The 20,147-nt window shown below is 37.8% G+C and overlaps 3 protein-coding genes across 3 annotated transcripts in view; 1 reads left to right on the plus strand and 2 right to left on the minus strand.

The window, feature by feature from the left end:
* LOC146452036 (conserved oligomeric Golgi complex subunit 3-like) overlaps positions 1–315 on the minus strand; it is a 13,911-nt gene extending 13,596 nt beyond the window's left edge. The window contains exon 1 of the mRNA XM_085098371.1: positions 154–315. Coding sequence (XP_084954497.1) covers positions 154–315 — 162 coding nt within the window. The remainder of the gene's footprint in view (positions 1–153) is intronic.
* Positions 314–12,539, plus strand: LOC146452037 (proline-, glutamic acid- and leucine-rich protein 1-like). Its single transcript, XM_085098370.1, has 20 exons — positions 314–511; positions 654–712; positions 1,440–1,545; positions 1,949–2,020; positions 2,123–2,200; positions 2,497–2,568; positions 3,946–4,005; positions 4,133–4,283; positions 5,242–5,383; positions 5,855–5,942; positions 6,328–6,422; positions 6,840–6,950; positions 7,524–7,662; positions 8,038–8,082; positions 8,472–8,517; positions 8,623–8,679; positions 9,310–9,365; positions 9,686–9,895; positions 10,309–11,163; positions 11,827–12,539. Exons 1-20 carry the CDS (start codon positions 314–316, stop codon positions 11,908–11,910), a joined length of 2,724 nt encoding a protein of 907 aa, XP_084954496.1. The 3' UTR covers positions 11,911–12,539.
* Positions 12,540–13,195: 656 nt separating this feature from the next.
* Positions 13,196–17,759, minus strand: LOC146452038 (uncharacterized). Its single transcript, XM_085098373.1, has 5 exons — positions 17,294–17,759; positions 15,680–15,753; positions 15,440–15,592; positions 14,807–14,981; positions 13,196–14,097 (listed from the first exon to the last, which is right to left on the minus strand). Exons 1-5 carry the CDS (start codon positions 17,667–17,669, stop codon positions 13,784–13,786), a joined length of 1,092 nt encoding a protein of 363 aa, XP_084954499.1. The 5' UTR covers positions 17,670–17,759; the 3' UTR covers positions 13,196–13,783.
* Positions 17,760–20,147: the final 2,388 nt, after the last annotated feature.

Genomic DNA, 20,147 nt, shown 5'->3' on the forward strand with positions numbered 1-20,147 from the left:
CCTGTCAATCCCCTATCTAAGTAAGTATTGTTTTGGCAACACATGTATGGTTTGATCGTAACTTTATATGTTGAGGAGGTATGTACTTCTTTGCAACTTGTAATCATAATAAAACTTCGGTAGCTTCGGGCTGACGTTTTGAAGTCAGTTTACCTCATCTAAGAGGGGCCGATCGCTTGCAACTGTGGTCAGTTCAAGTACACTGTTCCTCTGCTTGTCCGATAAAGGTGCTAGAGGGGAATCCTTCACATCCCATAAGCTCAATTTTTCCCTCACTTCAGGAGAGTACGAAGAAAATCCTCCATGGGCCGCCATGTTGGCACTTTGGATCAGAGTGCATTGTGGTCTTGAACATGAGACTGCATTGATGACAAGTAGCGGATTCACAAAGCAAAACAAAATGGCGGCGGAACTCTCCACTTTGGTCAGCTCGTTTCTGGACACGAAACCAGAGACATACGCAGCCTTTTTCCTTGATTGTGTAAATGCAAAGCAACATCTCAGCACAGAGGTTAGTGTGCGGGCTGGAATTTTGCTGTAGGATTCCTTTCGTAAAGGTTTTCTTGTGTTTTGCGTGCCACGTGCAATCCACGTAACACCTCGTTTTGCACCATATTTAGGTACTGTCGTTTTATCTTTAACTCTGTATTTAGAAAATTCCTGATGGATGGTTAGGAAAGGTCAATGCGTTCCTCAATTCCAAGACAGACAGGTAATTTCGGTGACATAATTTACATTTACAGTAAGATTTCATTTAAATGTAATTTGTATCGGTAAAGCCCATAAATATTTTGGGTTTTATGGTTCCTTTTAGGCATGCTCACCAATTTTCTTTTTGCTAGTTTGTTATATTTTTGCCTATTTGTATTTTGTATTTGCATGTTAAAAAAAATTTGATTGATTGATTGATTGATTGATTGATTGATTGATTGATTGATTGATTGATTGATTGATTGATTGATTGGGGGAGCAGGGTTGGCGCAGTGTTTGAGCACTCGCCTTCCACCTATGTGGCCCGGGTTCGATTCCCAGACTCGGCATCATAAGTGGGCTGAGTTTGTTGGTTCTCTACTCTGCTCCGAGAGGTTTTTCTCCGGGTACTTCGGTTTTCCCCTCTCCTCAAAAAACCAAGATTTGATTTGATTTGATTTGATTTGATTTGTACTTAGCTTTCTTGGATTGTAAAGCACCTTTGATCATTTAGATGTTAAAGGGCGCTATATAAGTATTAAAATTTAATTTAATTTTAATTTGATTGATTGATTGACAATTGCTTGGGATGAGTATTCCATAGCAGTGCATCCCCCACACCACCCCTGTAGGCATCAAGAAAAAAACTGTTCCCATCTCTCTGTCTTTAATTTTAGTACAAATGTTGTTCTTGTATCCAGTCGATGTAGTATGTAAGTAAAATGAATATTTTATTGTATTTACACCAGTTGGTTAGGTATATGTCTCCTGGGAATCACTGTTGAACAATGTGACACAGATACTTTCACCAGGAATTGTGCGTCATGGATAAGAATGATCCTCCAGTTAATACAGGTAAATTATGGGATGAAAGGGGCAAAGTTCCAGAGGGGTACTCCCTGAAATTTTGGGTGCAAGTTTGTCCTCAACCCACCCCCTCCCCCACTGCTAGATTTCTAAACCCAAACTATTTTTTCTACGAACTTCATACCTAATTATTTTAATAAATCCTTTTTGTTTTTCATGCCTTATTAAAAAGTCATAAAAAAATTAATGTTCTGATTAAAACCAAAAATTATGCACTACAAAACATGCTCTCTTCACCTAACCAACAAAGCTTTACAGTATAAACTGTTTGGAAGTCTGAATGTGGTTATCATAAGGACTTCTGTTAAACTGGGATAACACGAGCAACAGAAACAAACTTTAATGGTCAATCATTTAAAACTAAGTCCTTTTGTTTTCTCAATGTTTACAGACTTCAGAAAAGTCAAATGTCATCCAATATTGCTGTAAACTCATTGATGATATTCTACAATATGCAGTTGAGGTAACTTGCTAACTAAGTTGAATTATTGTCTGACAGCGTTTGTTTTCAATCATATTTCTACAATGAAAAAGCCTTTCCTAACACAGGGCAACATCTTCTCAGTTTTCAGAGCTTTCAAGAGAATTGTCCAACTCTGTGATTCCTGCCATTATTTCTGCCATGTTATCCAACAAATGCACAGTGAGTAAACTGGAAACACATCATTCAATTCAAAAGTCTTCTTTCTTGCATAAATACCATCAATGGTAAAGTTGTTTGAATACTTGCTGAATGGTTTAAACCTAGGCTTCCCTTAACAAACACTGCATTGCATCTGGTTTTGTTTCATCTTCTTCTAACAGTTTTGGCCAGCTGTAGGGTGACAGTAACTTCATTTGCTCCTCAACCGTTTCCCTACTTGATGGCATACTTGGGACTTGTGCATCTCTGGCAACACTAATGTTTCTTAAATGCTATCAACATGTTTGTCTCTACAGGATATGTCTTGCTTGTTGTCCGTCCTGTCCTCTTGTATTCGCTACTTCCCTGGCCCAACTGGACCTTGTAGGGTAGGTGCCGGTATTATCAATGGCTGTTTATTAATTAGACTGCAAGGCAAAGTTTTCGTTGAGGGAAAAGAGCAAATAGTCATTTAGGCAGACCTATGTTCATGACTACTCCCGACCTAATTATTATTTAATGTCACTGTTCCGTTTAGAGTATCCAAACACACAAGCTTTAATGAAACGTAGAGTAATAAACTAAAGTAAGGACCACAAGACACGTTTGGCATTAATTTGGGGGACACCGCTCGGCGATTGGCGTGACTGGCGACTTCTATTGCGTGACCATTTTAAGGCCTCACTTCTCTGGCACTTCCAGCTGCACCTAGGCCAACAACAACAAAACACAACAACGCACTGCAACAGCAGCACAGCTAGGCCAGCAGCGCCACTCCAAGAAGAGTATTGGCAGGTCGCAAAACTAGAGCGCTACGAGCTGCCATCTAGGCCAGCAACGCGCAAACCTAATTAACTGAATGACCTATCATGCCTCACCTATCTCACCAACGCTGCTGGGTCGGACCGGAGTATTGGCAGGTCAATATTACCAAAAGTCATTGAAATGAACTAGAGAACTTAGCTTGGGGAAGTCGCTACGCAGACTTAACCGAAGCGCAAACGCCGATAGGCATCCCCAAGTTTATTTGTTATATCACAGATCAACCCCCAAAGGGAGGGAGGGTGGGTACATTTTTTACAGCGTAACAGTAGATAAAACCATGTCGTAACCAAGTGTGACTTAGAACATTCTATTGCACATTTAAAGCTAGACAGCATTCAATGTCAGGGCCAATGGCCAGGGTTGTACTATGCTTATGATAGACTTTACATCATAGCAAACGCGACATGAATGCACCATTCACTGGTTTAGCCATACAGAAAAAGCGAACTAACTTGTCTCCAGACAATGTCGCAACATATTACAATGTGACTATTGACTAACGTGACAATGATACGGTGATAAGTCTAAAGTACAGTACGTAGAGATGCCACCCGGGGCTAAGGGCGTCACGTTCCATTAACTGCGTTTTACAATTGTATTGTAAAACTTTCTATAATTATTATTATTATCATCATCATCATTATCATTACTTTTATTGTAAGTTGTTTTAGCGAGCAATCAAATGATTGAAATCAGAAAATAGGGATATTATTTAAGGTTATAATTCCAGAAATATAGCAATAAAATTGAAAGACAGTTTGCTTTCCAAGGACATGACATGTGCATTCATTGTCTGTCAGTGAAAGGGCAGAGTATGACAACTTTGTGTATTTGTAATAAATCACAGTTGATGTCTAGACTAATAGCTCTTTCAAAGTTACCTTGATATAATTTTTAAAATATTATGATTTTAACTTATTTTTACCTTAATTTGCCTCTAGAGTCAAATTGAAAATTTCATTTTACCTCTCTTAAATTCACCAAGCGAAGAAACAAGAAAGGTGAGAAATCTGTTAGTAGTTACTTTTAATTAAAATTTCTTATTGTGTGATGAATTTTTCTTTTTAAAAACATTTAACACTACCTGAAAAAATTATTATTTTAGTAAGAGTTTTTTGTCTGTCACAGAGTGCCTGTCGCTGTTATGCCTTGTTGCCAAGATGCAGTCGAAGTGGAAACAGTGGAAAGAAACAGGCATGTCCATGGGAGGCCCAGTGGAATAAAGTGCTTTACACAATTCACAAGTTACTTGATGCTGTTTACGAAAATGTTAAACCAGGTGTGTTACAGTGCGATGCGCCTTACCGTGGCCACCCAACAAACTTTTTCTACAAGTTAGCTAATCAGGATGTGTAAATTAGATTAACGGTCACGCCTCCTTGCAAAGTCAACAGGCAAGTGACGCAACAACGAATTATTGAAAACATGTCGTTTTGTATTTTAAGGCTAACTTGTAAATAAAAGTTTGTTGCGTGGCCACGGTAAGGTGCTTCACACTGTAAATAAGTCACTTAGTATTGACAAAAGCTGAATTTTGGTATTTTGTTAAATCCGTTGAATTTCTCTGAGCAGCCTCTCAAATCAGTGATCATCTCCTACAATCATCCTAAATTTTAAGGGTCAGGTGCCTTTTAATACAGAGGTATGTTTGCCCAGTTTATGACTATGTTAGAAAAGCAAATCTTAGCAAGGGCTATTGAAATCCAACAAAAAAATGGGGGTAACCACACGTCTTTAAGAACTTTAAGAAACTTTTAATTAGTTATTCAAACAATGTGAAGATGTGCAGAATGTATGCATAGTAGTGAAATTAAAGGAGCCACCGGCCATAACCCTTTTAACCCCTTATATCAAAGAACAAATTCTCTTGTCTTGTCCCCATACTTTTCTTATAAAAGTACTGGGGAGAAATTAATAAAATATCAAAAAAATTCACCTTGGGTGGTCTATCCTTAATTCTTGTGACCTCAGGGATTGAATGAGCATTGATATTACAAGGAGAAATTTGATGCTGATCACTGTTAGGGCTTAAGGGTTAACTTGTGCTTACTTTGTATTTAGAATCTTTTGGTATCAAATCACCATCTCCTGTGACTTTGATCCCAGACTGGTGGTTGCATATGTGAGATGTTCAACTTTATAAGTAGATGTTAATTAATTATAACTATTTACAAATGAAACATTTCAATGACTTACTTAATAATGATAGTCCACAATTGTTTAAAAAATTATTTCAGTTCCCTCCAGAGCCTCACAGGACTCTACATCTCAGCCAGAGACATTACCACTCGGTGAAATTCCACAAGTTGAACCAAGCCGGACACACACACTCATCACCAGATGTAACACATTGTTAAGCTGTCTGTCTGCAATGATTAGGTACACAACTGTGTGCATAATTCTATTTTTATTTATATCAGGGGTTTTATGCAAAAACTTTGGAAAAAGTGGCTTTGGGGGTTTACAGACTCCTTAAAGCTGTTTGGAATTAGAGAGCATGCATGGTCATATCTCTTTGGAGAAATTTCACTGTAAAATATTTTATTTCTAATCATATCTCTATAATTTGATCTTCAATGATTCAAGCTTTAAAATTACTGTTAGTCCAAAATGTGAATTCAAAGATATCTGGGATGATTTTTCCTGAACCTGTGAAATATTTGTCTTTTGTTTTTGTTGTTGTTTTTTCTTAGCCGTTTACTTTTTAACCCTGTCAAAATACCAAACTATACCATACCGCTCCTGTGTTTTAGATGAGTTTTAGTTAATGGAATTGAAAAAAAAAAAAGCAGGAAATGGAAAGGTTACACCAACATCCGTTTTGAACTCACAATTTTGTCATAATTTCAGGGAGGACTATCTTAAAGTTGTTACAGTTCCCATTGATGCCAGTATTACCCTCTTGACCAGAATATTGTCAGTCACGAATGACTCTCTGGTAAGTTACATTGCAGGTGGTTTTTGTTGGTGAACCACTGTTCTATATGAGAGCGCATAAATTTGCATGAGATTTGCATAAAATCTAGTTACACAATAGTTACAAGGATTTCCATATGTTAACTGTCTGAACTTCTGTCATGTTTCTGCATTATTTTAACAAACTGTATTTAAAACTTATACAGGTAAAACATTTATAATTTGTAAGTATTAGACTATTCACATTGCAACATTTTGTAAATGTGTAATGTATAAACAACTTTTTGTTTGCCTAGATAAAAGAACTGATAAATTAAAGAACATTAATATTTTACGTTTATGTATATTAAGCAATTTTTTTCATTGATATGTGTATTGTTGGTTTTTGTTGTTTGATTCATTTGCAGAAGAATGCAGTCATTGTTGAATCAGTGTTGTTGAGAGCAAGCTTACCTCTAATTCATGCAAATGCAGTAGATCTGTTAAGAAATCTTATAACAAGGTAACATAAAAATTTTAATTATGTGATGTACAGAAGGTTATCGATCTATGCTTGAAAGTTAGAGAACTGAAAGGTTGTCGTGTAAGGTATATGTTAACTTAAAGTAATACCAGTGGCCATTACATCCAGTCTCATTAGCACCGGTTCAACAGTCTTATGTTTTATTGGGATACAGCTTAGCCCCATCGCAAACATGTTTACAGTAAAGGAAATCAGGGGGTGCCCCTGGGAAAGAGTTAGCTCCTAATCTGGGGAGAGGAAGGGGGAGTAGTGGACTTGAGTATTACCACTACTCGACCCTCCCCCCTCCCCCCCCAGACCAGGTGCTAGCTCTTTCAAATAGATATCCCCTACTTGAATTCCTTCACTGCAAGCATGTTTGCGATAGGTCTAACTTGATTCACTTTATTAACACAGATGTGGAAGCCTAATGCTGCCATATTGTGACTTACTGATGAGGATCCTGGTACAAGAACTGACTTGGACAAAACGTCAAGATCCTAAATATGGGCATCACAAGCCTTACAGGTCTGGAGACATTTCACTGTATCATTTGCAATCTGATGTTATATTGTACAGTCTCAAAATACTCAAACGTTAGAACCACCTTGTATTGCATAATAAACAGTACCACAGGAAAGCACTGTTCAGTAGCTTTCATTTGAATGGTCACACTTTAGGATGTCACCCACAGACTCAAAAGTTAGAATCACCTTGTACAGCACAATAAACAGCACCACAGGAATGTACGGCTCAGTAGCTTTCATTTGAATGGTCACACTTTAGGATGTCATCCACAGACTCAAAAGCTAGAACCACCTTATACAGCATAATAAACAGCACCACAGGAAAGTACTGCTCAGTAGCTTTCATTTGAATGGTCACACTAACCATGAAAAGGCTCAAAAATTGGAAGCATCTTACAGATTGTAGTAAACAGTACCTCTGAAAAATACTGCTGATAAACAGAGCCAAAAGTTGCTAATTAAAATTAGTTGCTAAATGAGTGGAGACTGAACTCTTGGCATGAAAGTGTTTGCTAGAAGCCAGGTTTCTTTTCTTTTTGCCTTGACCTTGTCTGTTTTGATATGCCCTTATTAGGCATCTAAGGTGTTCTGTGTATCTGTGTCTCGAGCACTGGGTCCAGGTGACAAACAGCCTGCCTGAGGGGGGTGGACTGGTGGCTAAATTGATGCAACATCTTGTGGATGACATAAAGCCTTTAATCTGTCAAACCAAGGTAATGTGGTCAATATAATTTATCATTAAAGATTTAATATTTTCAGATATTTTCTTTGGGTACTTTGTTTTGCTTCTTTACTCCTTTTGCTCGGCGCTTTTTACTTGACAAAAGAAAACCAGACCGATGCAAAATTTGATGTTACCCTTCTAAGCCCTTATATCAAAGAACAAATTCTCCTATTTTGTTCCCATACTTTTCTCATTTAAGTACTGGGGAGAAGGTATTAAAATATCATGAAAATTCACCTTGGGTGATCATATTCTTGATTCTCATGACCTCAGGGTTTGAATAAGCATCGATATTACAAAGAGAAATTTGATGCTGATCACTGTTAGGGCTTGAAGGATAATAGCACTGTTTTACTTGTTTTAGCTGTTGCCATCCACCAATGCTGGAAACCCACCAATATCAAAAAAGGTAACTATCCACTATACATGATATTAGCAGGTATGAACCGAAAATAATAAAGTATATTGATCACAATATGATGCCAGGATATGAGGATTTATAGTTCAGTTGGTACATAATAAAAATTGGACTGCCAACAAGAAGGTCACAGCTTCAAACCTAATAAAAGCTATGAACTTTTTAAGACATCTTTTCCATACATGAAAAGACTACAGGAAACTTACTACTGGTATTTTATTTATGCTTTGCACTTCATGCCAAATAGCTGTCATATACTTCTCACTCACTTCATCATGTTGTTTTACCCTTCCCCCTCTTGGTAAATTGCTTTACCTTGTTAAAAAAAAAAAAAAGAGTAAAACAGTGTACACCAGCAGCTGTCTTGTATTGATTCCCAGGCAAAAAAAAGAAAATTACAAGATGATGTTGACCAGTTACTGACAGGTATGTATTTGAGATAGTTTTTGTTCAAACTGTGCTGCCTTTCTTTTTGGTTTTATATGTGTGATTAATGTTTTAATTGTCAAGTTGTCCTTCTTGTTTCTGCAGGCCAACAAAAGTTTGATATGAAAGCTAATGAGATGGTAACGTACAGAGCTCTTAGAGGTAAAATACAAGGCTGAAGTATGATTTTAATTCATTTGACACTTCTTAATTAATTAAAAGGGTGATTTTCATTGCTAACTTTCAATGGTCTTGTAGACCTAGTAAGCTCACGTTTCTTGTGAAACCATTGCGCTGTGCATGGCATTCATACTTTCATCCTTTCATTGCCAAGACTTCCAAAGATTTCTAAACATGTCCTGCTAGGTTCCAAATGATGTGTCTGAAGATTTCCAAATTTGAAGCAAATTTCCAAATATAACCCCAAATACATTTTATTTGCCAGATTCATAAGAAGATCAAAAGTTTAGACTCTTGTTGGGAGAACTAGGATTTTATTTTTTGGGATATGCCTGTGTTACTGACCCAAAGAAAATCTGTTTTGAGATCTTCTAACATGGCTAGAATGATTTGTGAGCCTTATTTCACAAACTTGGGTGGAGACTGATGCATAAAGTGTGAGAGTTACCAGGTATATTTGGATAGTACATGAAGTTTAAGCTCGAATTTCTGCCAAAGAGGGGTTTGTTTTTGTGATGGGAATAAGGTTTGTAAATTTCTCTTTTAATTGTTTTTTTTTTTTCTAAAAATCAAGATTAACTTATCATTTGTTATTTTTTTTGTCATCAACAGCTTTATCTGCATTGTTGATTGCTGGTGGAAGAGACATTCCACAAGATGTATTTAGGGTCAGTAAATGTTAAGTTTTTGGAAAAACGTAGGACCACTCAATATGTTCTCCAACTTGTACCTCCAACTATACGATCATACATCTCTCCTTTGCTCTTAAACCACTAACATAAACAAGGTCTTGGAAGAGTAAAATTTGTAACATGGTAAGGAATTAGATGGATATTAGAGAGAGATTTTGTTTGGTGAGTTCTTCAAGGTTGTGGGTAAATAAACTCGGCAACAAATGTGTACAACAAATGAGAGAACAGGCTGCGGTGAACTTCAAGAGTCTTAACATCAATTATGTTAATCATTACAGAACTTTAATTTTTTTCAGGAAGTTCAAGTGTGCATCATAAAGTTGATTATTCAGTGTCAGCAGTCACCATACCCCTCGTATCCCATACCATTCAGCAGCGCTGAGTGTCGGCAGGCATTGTACCATGTTCTTCTGTGTTGTCTACTTAGTAATACACCTCATGTTCCATCACCTATCAATCATGCTGTCAAGTTATTCAGTGGGGGACTGCAAGATGCTGATCTCAAGGTGAGGGTATGGGGGAAGAACCCAGGTGAAAAAGGGCAGGGGGTAGGGAGAGAAGGGGTGGCAACTGGGAGAGAAGGGGGTCGAAACTGGGAGAGAAGAAGTGGAAACTGGGAGAGAAGGGATGCAAACTGTGAGAGAAGGGGTGCAAACTGGGAGAGAATAGGTGGGAATGGGGAAGGAAGGGGTGGAAACTGAGAGAGAAAGGGTGGAAAGAAGGAGGTGGGAACTGGGATAGAATGGGAGGGAACTGAGAGATATGTGGGTGGAGAGAATGGGTGGGAACTGGGAGAGTAGATGTGTAACTGTTCTGTATGTATAGACAGTGAATTTTTATGCCACAATGAGAAGTATTTAGAGATCATATCCTTGGTCAACTGATTTTTTATTTTTATTTATTTATTTTTTATTTTTAGGTGTCCAGTTTTTGCTGGGAAGCCTTAGCTGTAACTAATTCCATCATCCATCCAAGGTCCTTCCCACAAGTGTGCTCTGCTCCTGGGCCATTATTGGTTGGCTCTCCTGAGCACCCTTCTGATAATGATCCAGTGCTTGGGTCCCATCATCAAGGTATCTCTGAATTGCAATCACCAAGTTCACTAAATCAAATGACAAGTGAAAATACTGTTTCATCACAACAAAGTATTTTAAGCAGAGGAGCATTTGGAAATGTGCATAGTGTTGGTTACTCACAAATAGAGCAAAATGTCACAGGATATGGAGAGGTTCCTGAAGGCGGAAATGATATTGGTACACCTTTAATGATTATCAGTAATAAATCTATGGAAGATAGTCAAGATGATACAGCAGAAAGGCGTGTTGAAAACTCTAACATTAATGACATTCAAAGCCAAGTCACTGAAAATGAAAAACAATGCAGTAAGGCAGGAAATGTAACAGCAGTAAATATTAACAGTGAAACATCAAGTGTTCTGCTCAGTGCTTCAAGTTCAAACACATCCCTGACAGCACAACTACTTAATAAGGAGGGATTCATTACAGCTAATACAAGTAACACTTTGTCATCAAATTCTGACTGTGGAACAATAAACCAGAAAGGAGGAGAGGATAGCATTTCTTTTCACCAGAAAAGAGATCAGCATGACGTAATCGAAACTCTTGGGAAATCTGATCCCAAGAGAAGAAGAGTCAATGATAATTCCAATGTGTCTGATGAACAAATGTACAAAAATAATCATGGTCCCCCGACACCAAGCAAAGATCATCTCTCTGGAGGGACTGAGGAGCAGAACAAAGACCTAGCCATTGAGGTAAGCATAACCAAGTCCATGGTTCCTTGCATGCATTAGCAATGCAATGGTAACAGTAATGTAGTTTTATTGAGAGTTTCAACTTAACTTATACCATATAATAGTATGCAGCAAATCCTGTCACAGGAGAGCAATAGTCACCTTACAAAAAAACTGGTTCAGGATGAGAAAAGAGCAGTCTGATTGGTTTCCAAATTTTGCTATATGGACCACTAAGAAACAACTAAGATGGACTCACATGTTTCACTGCACAGACCTGCTTTCAAAAACCGTTGGAAAGTTTACCGGTTTTGTATAAATTGGAACCTTTTCTTGTATGTCTGGAACAACTGTGAAAGTGGTAGAAAAATGTTTATGCAACAACTTATTAACAAAGTATGCAAGGAGCTGACATGCTCCCTTTAGAAAGATAGGTTGGAAACTTACCTGTTAGCCCTTTATAACAGTGATCAGCATCAAATTTCTCCTTGTAATGTCAATGCTTATCCAACCCCTGAAGTCATGGGAATTAAGGATATGATCGCCAAAGGTGAATTTTCATGATATTTTAATAACTTCTCCACAGTACTTTTATAAGAAATATATGGAGACAAGATAGGAGAATTTTTTCTTTGATATATTTAGGGTTTAAAGGGTTAACTTCTGTTTTCTTTCTTTTTTCAGGATAGTGATTCTGATGAAACTTCTAAAATGTTGGCATCATTTGTTGACTCATACCCGGACTCTGATGATCAAGAAATTTCATGAAGGCCCGGGGGTGTTCCTTTCAACAATTTACATTAATGTCGCTTAGCCCATTGTGAATAGTTGTAAGGAAAAGGTGGTCCTACTCTAGAATTAGAGCTTTTTGTCTCAAAAGCATTTGTCATTCTACTGTACTTTGTAAATCAAAACCAAAGTAATGAGCCCATCACAACAGATGTGCAAGTGATGTGTAAGCAACAAAATCACTAAGCACCGTGTTGTGAATTTCCAGTTTGTGGAAAGAAGAACTTGAAACTGGGGTTGAGAGCGGAGATTTCCAACTATGAACAGAAAGTGTTAGAAATAGAATTCTCTTGAATGGTGGATGCCCCTTAATCTAATTTATTCCTTGAATAATCAGTGCAATGCTATTCTTTTCTTTCCACCAAAAGGCATTGCAACAGTGTTAATGTTTCTAAAACTTGTCTAAAATAAATACCTGGTTTAAAAATCACTATAGGCTTAGGGTTTATTTTAGAAATTAGCTTTCGAGGGCCCTGATCTCCTTTGGAGATTTTAGAGGGTCTCTTTTCACAAAATCAAAGAACAAATTCTCCTATCTTGTCCCCATACTTTTCTTATTATAGTCCTGGTGAGAAATTGTTAAAGTATTAAAATATGAAGAAAATTCATGTTGGGTGATCATATCTTTAATTCTCATGACTTCAGGGGTTGAATAAGCATTGATTTTGCAATACGAAATTTGATGCCAATCACTGTTAGGGCTTAAATAAACTGTGCAAGCTTATTATTTGAGGAAAGGATACATGTACAATCATCATGTTTACTACACAGAACAATCTTTGACAAAAAGCTACGACTTGTTTGCTATGATCATTGTAGACCATTTTTCAATGTTAGCAAGTCACAGATTAATGTAAAGGCATGCAATAAACACAACAGACAATAATTATTGATGGGCAAGATTGGGCAGGGAATGTACTGGCAAGGCTCGGATAGGGATAGGACCCCCCGACTGCATAAGGGATGAGGGGCCTCGGCACATGGCGCCATGCCGAGGGGGTGCCTCATGCCTGTACTGCAGGGCAGACATCGACCTGGGGTAATGTCCTGGCGTAAAATCCAGTCCAGAATGTCAAGATGTCCCCTCCCTGACGGGGCTCCAGCACAGGGCTGAAGGGGTGCCGCAGGCAGCAATTCCCCGCCCTTATTTTATTAATGCTACTTCTTACAGCATGTTAACAATGCTAGGAAATGGCATGAAAACAAAACCGAACAACAGATTTAATCAACACAGCTTCTTCAATCAATGACATACCTTGATTACTCTGATGTTTACAGTGTATTTTATTTGTTTGTTTGTTTTTTGTACAACCTTGAACCTTTTTGGTTTTTAAATTATCTGTTGGTTTATTTCTTTTACTGGAAAATGAAGAAACCAATAAAACTGTTAGAAACTAAAACTTTTTATCTCAGACAAGAATATTAAACAATTTAACCTTTTTTCAAAAACATTTACAGTATTTATGTATGTACAACACTTTGTGTATTTTGTAAGACTACCCAAGTTGAGGCAGGTATCACATTTTTGTTTTCTATTACACTGCAAATTCTTCACTGTGAAACAACCACCAGAATTTTTTTTAAATAAAAACATGTAGTAAAATTTCCTTAACACATGTAAGAACAAAGAACTGGCAAGCATATTTACTGGCCAGCTGATCAACTTGTAAAAAATAAAATTGTTATGTTTTAATCTCATTCTGGCTTTACTATATCCATTCACCAATCATTCAGGCACAAACACAAATTGACTATGTTACAATCCGCAAGGACTAAACTTTGGCCCCACAATCTCTTAAAGCACTTAGCCTGGACAGGGCTATAAAATAATTACTATTAAAATTTTGTACATTCAACTGGAATTAGCAGAACAACTTTGAGTCTCAGACATTTCGCTTTCGTTGACACTTCTCAATAGGTAGCCATCAACAGTTCCTTTCTTTCTGTCAATCTCTGCAGCCTTCTTACTGGCTAAATCAAACTCTTTTTGTAGTTTCAAAGCAAGCTGAAAGTCTTTGTCTTCCTGTTCCTTCCTTTCATTAAAGAATTGTGAAAAGTGAAGATCACTGACATCATCTGATATGCAAGTGAACCCAGACTTGTCTGTTGCAGTACTTGTCGAACAACTTTGATTCTTATCCAGGTTGAATTTTCTCTTTTCAAAGCCTATAAATGAGAGTAACAACAAGCATCAGTACTGGCAACTGTAAACCTGTTGATGTGGACAGGCCTAAACAATTATTTAAAACTTACCTAGGACTAATAATTAACAATTAGACGGCGAGCTGGAGGTTTCTATCGGCTGATAGTTGGCCAACTATGATAGTTGGCCAACTAACAAAGGCGATAGAAACCAAGAGCGAGCCGTCTAATTGTTTTAGCATACCTCAGTGATAGATCTATAATGCAAAAAATCTTTTTATTTCATAAATTTGTGCAATGATGCATGCTAAATTGAGCGCGCTCTGACAAACTGCCGTCTATCGATCGATAGACAGCACCTGTGTAGCCAATCAGATTGCGCGTTACGCGATAGTCGGTCACTGAGGTATGCTAACAGATATTATTCAATAACGAATCATTGGATAATGCAATCCCAGAGTTTTGATTGGCTGAGCAGCCATGGTACAGTGTGTATATGGGCCATTATACCACGCTTGGCTTTATTTGTAATAAAAACCATTGATTATGGGCAAGATTTTGGTCTTAATCACAAAACAAAGCACAAAGTAGCTGAAAAAACATTCGAACAACTTTTCCTGAAGGAATTCAAGGCCATATGCAAAACCTCCGTTGAATCTGAGCTAAAACAACAAAAAGCTATCTAAAATGTACCATAAGTCAGTTACAACTGTATGCCTTGAATCTTGATTACCTACAAAAGATGACTGCCTTGTTGGAGAGAACCATTTGTCCAGTGTTCTACAGCCATGGTTCACTTGGCTTTTCTTTGGTTTAATCTTTTTGCCTTTCCCCGTTTTTGCATTTGCAGTAACTGACAAGGGTCCCGATGTACTTGGCTGTGAAAGCCTCTCTTTTCCTTGTGAGTTCTGGAAAATTCAGCAAGAATAATATAATTTTACATGGTAATGATAGCATTGTATTAGTACAATAATGATCACATTTGATTTGTATATCATTTAGATTGCTCACATTGTGTATACCTTTGTAATCTTCCTCACTTGCCATTATGGTTAAACCAAAATGCTCCTTGTTATAAACCAGCTGCAAGATGGCAAAGAGCGACCATGCCTTTCCCACACTAGGCAAAGATTGTACTGGACCCCAGTTAAAGAAAAACAACCTGACAAAAACTCTCTCAAGTGCACCAAGAGTAAAGAGTGTAAACTTTGTTAACCTAGTAAAGTAGAGGAGCTGCAGCGTGATGATCAGAAGTGCTTTTAACTTCACTCCCTTCTACATGTCACAAGGCCGTCCCATCTGGTAACAGTCCATATTTTCTAGCTTTGTAATAATTATTTTGTACTTAGTATGATGAACCATTTACCTGTTCTCGCTCTTCAGACAATATCCTTTTTGCAAGTTCCTCATCTTGTACTGCCTGGTGCTCTAAAGACCTCACCAATCTTTGTTCTTCTTCTTGCAGTTGACGGATGGCTTCCTCACTTGCTCTCATCTCTTGTTCTCTTGCTTGTTGTATCTAAAAGGTTTTAAAGCATCAGTGATCAATTTCAATAGCTTAGTAGTACATATTTGAGTTATGCTCTTTGCATGAAAGTATATTTACCTTTTTAAGTTCCTCTTCATATTCCTTGCGAAGTTCTCCATCTTGTGATATTGTTCGTTTTGGTGGTGGAAAATCTACATGACAGGACATAAAAATACTGATGACAAACTTAAACTGGAAAAGATTGGAAAGTTTAGGGGAGGGGGGGGGGGTCTCAAACAAGAAAAAATTAAAAGGAAGGTATGAAGCCAAAGAGGTGGGGTGGGGGGAGGGACTTACAAGGTCCTTCTATGGGAGGGTTTGGATATATGGATATTTCTATAACTGCACAATCAGGGACTAATCAAGCAAGTAATTTCAAATGAGCCAAGCACATAATACAAGGAACAAACATTGAAATAATATCAGCACATTATTATCCTTTAACTAACTATAACTTTAACTATAATATTTGGAACTACAGTCGAACCTGTATATAACGGCCACCCCCGGGACTTGAGGAACTGGCCGCTTAATACAGGTGTCCGCTTAATACAGGATCACTAAAAATACTCACTGGGCGTTGTCTAATGTCAATTTAAATGGTGTATCATACAAAAACATTTCATGCAAGAAAACAATAGCACAATCAACACTCTTTCAAGAGATCAATACTTTAAACGAAGTTCAGTGCCAACTTGTAGCTTAATGGTGTAATATACGTAACATTGTGTAAAAGCACTGTGCAATAAATTGTCCTCTACTCTTGTCCGGTGTACAGTACTGTATTTCTAACTCACTTACTTACGTGACTTGCAGTTCACAACAAAATATCTCATTCCGTCATTTCATAGTTGTTACGATCAAAGTGGAGTTATAACGGTAATGCGCGCTAACTAAAAGTAACACAATATATAACAAAATTCTTCAAGTTGAAATAGGAATAGGGTAAGAATTACAGCGACTTAAACAAGTGGAACACGTGCGTTTGGCACCTCAGAATTTGAAACTTTTGTTTGTAGAGCAAGTCGTTGACTGTCGGCACTCCCAGCGACAATACCTGTTATCCATGGTACTGTGCATATGGCTTGGTTTCCATTCAAGGGTGGCCGGTTAATACAGGTAAAAATAACAAAGAAAGACAAACATGGGACTGCTACAGGGTGGCCGCGGCCACTTAATAGAGGTGGCCGCCTAATACAGGGACCAAATACAGCGTTTGTATGCACGAAAAATCGGGACTCTAAAAAGTGGCCGCTTAATCGAGGGTGGCCGCTTAATACAGGGCCGTTATATACAGGTTCGACTGTACAAAGCTTGCACACGAGGCTTAAGCAGGGAAATCGTTTCACATGCAAATATATCTTTTAATATTCCCCCCCCCCGCCCCCCCACCATCACCACCCCAACAGCTTCAATTGCAAGCTAGATCCAGTCCAGTGACCGAGAAATCGAAAATTGCCTATTTCTCTTTTCTCCCAGCTGATTTATTAGCATATAAATAGCGATTTCACATGTATGACTTGCATGCATGGGTTTTACAAAAACATTTCACTCGCCTTGAAAAATGTGTAGTTGACAGGAAATGTCGCCTTTTACTTTTCGACTGTTATTGCTGGTTCCATGCCTTTAGACTTACAGAGTAGTTTTTATATAAGCTTACAAATCGATCGAAAGCAAAATACTTAAGCTTACCGAACAAATCTTCATCATCTTCCCCACGTAATCTTTTCTGGCACTTGTCAGGAAAAAGTTTTTGGATCTGTTCCCACCGCTTTACGTTGACCAATGTCCCATTTCGGGAATTTCTTCTAGCCCAACTTGATATCCTCATTCGACAGAGAGGACAAAGGAAATTCGCTTCCTCGACATTTTGCTTGAAGCAGGGTTTACAAAGTTCGTGTTCGCACGGCATAACAACAGGCTCAATCAAAATTTGTAGACATATGGGACAAGTAAAGTCTTTATATGAGATAGAAGTCATATTTTCGTCGAAAACGTTGTCTCGTTTGTGCATGTTAGGGGTACTAACTCTGTTCGTCGACCGATCGTCTCCATCACCAGCCGCCATCTTGGACCTTGTGACAGGAGCATAATTTTCGCGCCAAAAAGTTAACCAATCACGTCAACATATGAATTCTCCTTACTTTAATAGATTGAAAATTCGGGAAATTTTGTGCAAAATCCGTCAAAGGCTTTTCCCAGGAAAAACTTTCGCGACATTCAAAAAATGAAACACAAAAACTAATAAAAGTGCAACTGTCCCCATTTCGTCGTTTATTTATTCATTTATTCATTCGTTCGTTCTTTCGTTCGTTCAATGAATAGCCATTAAAGTTTTTATACCAAGGGTTGCCCTTCATGAGTTGTTTGTTGACTGTCATGAAACCTTGAAGCTGCATTAACGCCAGTTCTTAAAATTTAGTAGATAAGTTAACGGAAAACTTAACAATTGCTTAAGGACTCCATGACACATCGGCGTACGGGCAATTTTTTTTTTCAGGGGACCTGAGGTTAATTTTCCCAAATGAGACAAATGAAACTTTTTTGGCCGCAGGTACGGTTTTGCTGAACAATTAATCTATATACTATATACTTCCCTGACCGTGAAATTAGCCTCGCTCTTTTGTTAGATTATTTGTTTTACAATTTTTTTGCTAATTAGATCCTTCACTACAGGATCCGGTACTTTTATTTTGTCACGGTGGTCCTTGCAAACACAGTTTATCACTGGTTTTTGCTGAACAATGGCTGAAACATGTAAATGAGAGTTGTTTCGAGTCGCTGAATCCTTCAAGACTGGACCTCGTTTATCACCTGCATTCTTGGGGATTATAAAGACTAAACTTAGTATCACTCCACAAGAAGAACATATACACTGTATTTCTTCTCGTTGGATGGATAAAAAATTATGAATTTCTCTAAGTCATTTTTATCAGCAAATAAGTGATTATAAAATCACTTATAATTACTGCAAGATATGGGCAAATGAAAGTATGCAAAATTCAGTATTATTTGCTAAATATATAAGGCCATGAAAAGGAATCATATAATTACTTGTTAATTTCGATTTATTTCCCCTTGTTACTACGGTTATATTTTGTCTATAAAAAGGATTAAATGTCACCACGACTAGAGAACTCATTTTTTATACCTTCCCTTGTTTAATTTAGATTTATTTTCTCCTAGTTACTACGGTTATATTTTATCTATAAAAAGGATTAAATGTCACCACGACAAGAGGACTCATTTTTTATACCTCCCCTTCCCCCTTCCCCCAAACCAGGAGCCAAACATTTAACAACCAAAATAATTACTTGTTTAATTTAGATTTATTTTCCCCTAGTTACTTCGGTTGTATTTTGTCTAGAATAAGGATTAAATGTCACCACGATCAGGACTCATTTTTTATACCTCTCCTCCCCCCTTCCCCCAAACATTTAACAACCAAAATAATTACTTGTTTAATTTAGATTTATTTTCCCCTAGTTACTTCGGTTGTATTTTGTCTAGAAAAAGGATTAAATGTAGCCAATGTAGCCGCTGTAATTAACAATACATAGGAGAGACTAAACGACGCTTAAAAGACCGCTTTAATGAACACCGCCGCACCATAGATAACCCTAACACTAAATCCAAACCCACCACAGCCGCGGAACACTTCCTCAGCGCTCCTAACCACACCGCTAACGACATGCAATTAATCCCCATAGAAAAAGTCCACTCTAACCGAGACGCAATCCGTAAGGCCAGGGAAGCCTTTTTAATTTCAAAAGGCAGAACACTTTCTCCACATGGCCTCAATATTCGCGAAGAAATGTACTAGCTTTTTTCCTTTTATTATTTTTTATTTTTTGTTATTATTATTTCATTTGCTTCATGTTTTATACTGTCAATCAATTTAGTTTAACGTCGGTTACGCTATTGCGCAAATATTTGTCAACTATATAAGCGCATGTCCCAATGTAAATTTTCATTATACCTGAAGAAGGCTGGTTTGGCCAGCCGAAATATAGTAACCTTTAAACCGTAATTCTACGTTGTACCGGTCTCTGCTTCTTTTATCATTTGTATTTGTTAAGCATATCAGATCAACAATTGAGCCAACGTATACCAGCAGGATTATCGTCCACGGTTGTTGCTTGTAGTCTGAAATGTCAGCCGTCTCCTCCCCCTAACCCACAGAGGGCGGCCCCTGTGGGTTAGGGGGAGGAGACGGCTGACATTTCAGACTATTGTTGCTTGGACTTGACTCATTAAATGTCACCACGATCAGGACTCATTTTTTATACCTCCCCTCCCCCCTTCGTCCAAACAAAAACCTTATCTCAGTATCTTTTCCAACGAATCCAGAGTGCTGGTTACGCATGTGTGCATTGACGCGGCACCGAGTGGCGGGAAAATCCGGCGGGAATGTATGGCATTGTGGCGGGAAAAGTAGCGCGCGCCTTTTCTCTGTTAAAAGCTGCGCGACTCTTTCTGGCATTTCATTCCTTCTTTGTAGGACGTTCGTTGACTTCGTTCACTTGTTCTGTATTTTCAAGAAGTT

Source organism: Pavona decussata, unplaced genomic scaffold (genome assembly GCF_977016875.1).
Source record: "Pavona decussata unplaced genomic scaffold, jaPavDecu1.1 SCAFFOLD_381, whole genome shotgun sequence".
Classification (NCBI taxonomy): domain Eukaryota; kingdom Metazoa; phylum Cnidaria; class Anthozoa; order Scleractinia; family Agariciidae; genus Pavona; species Pavona decussata.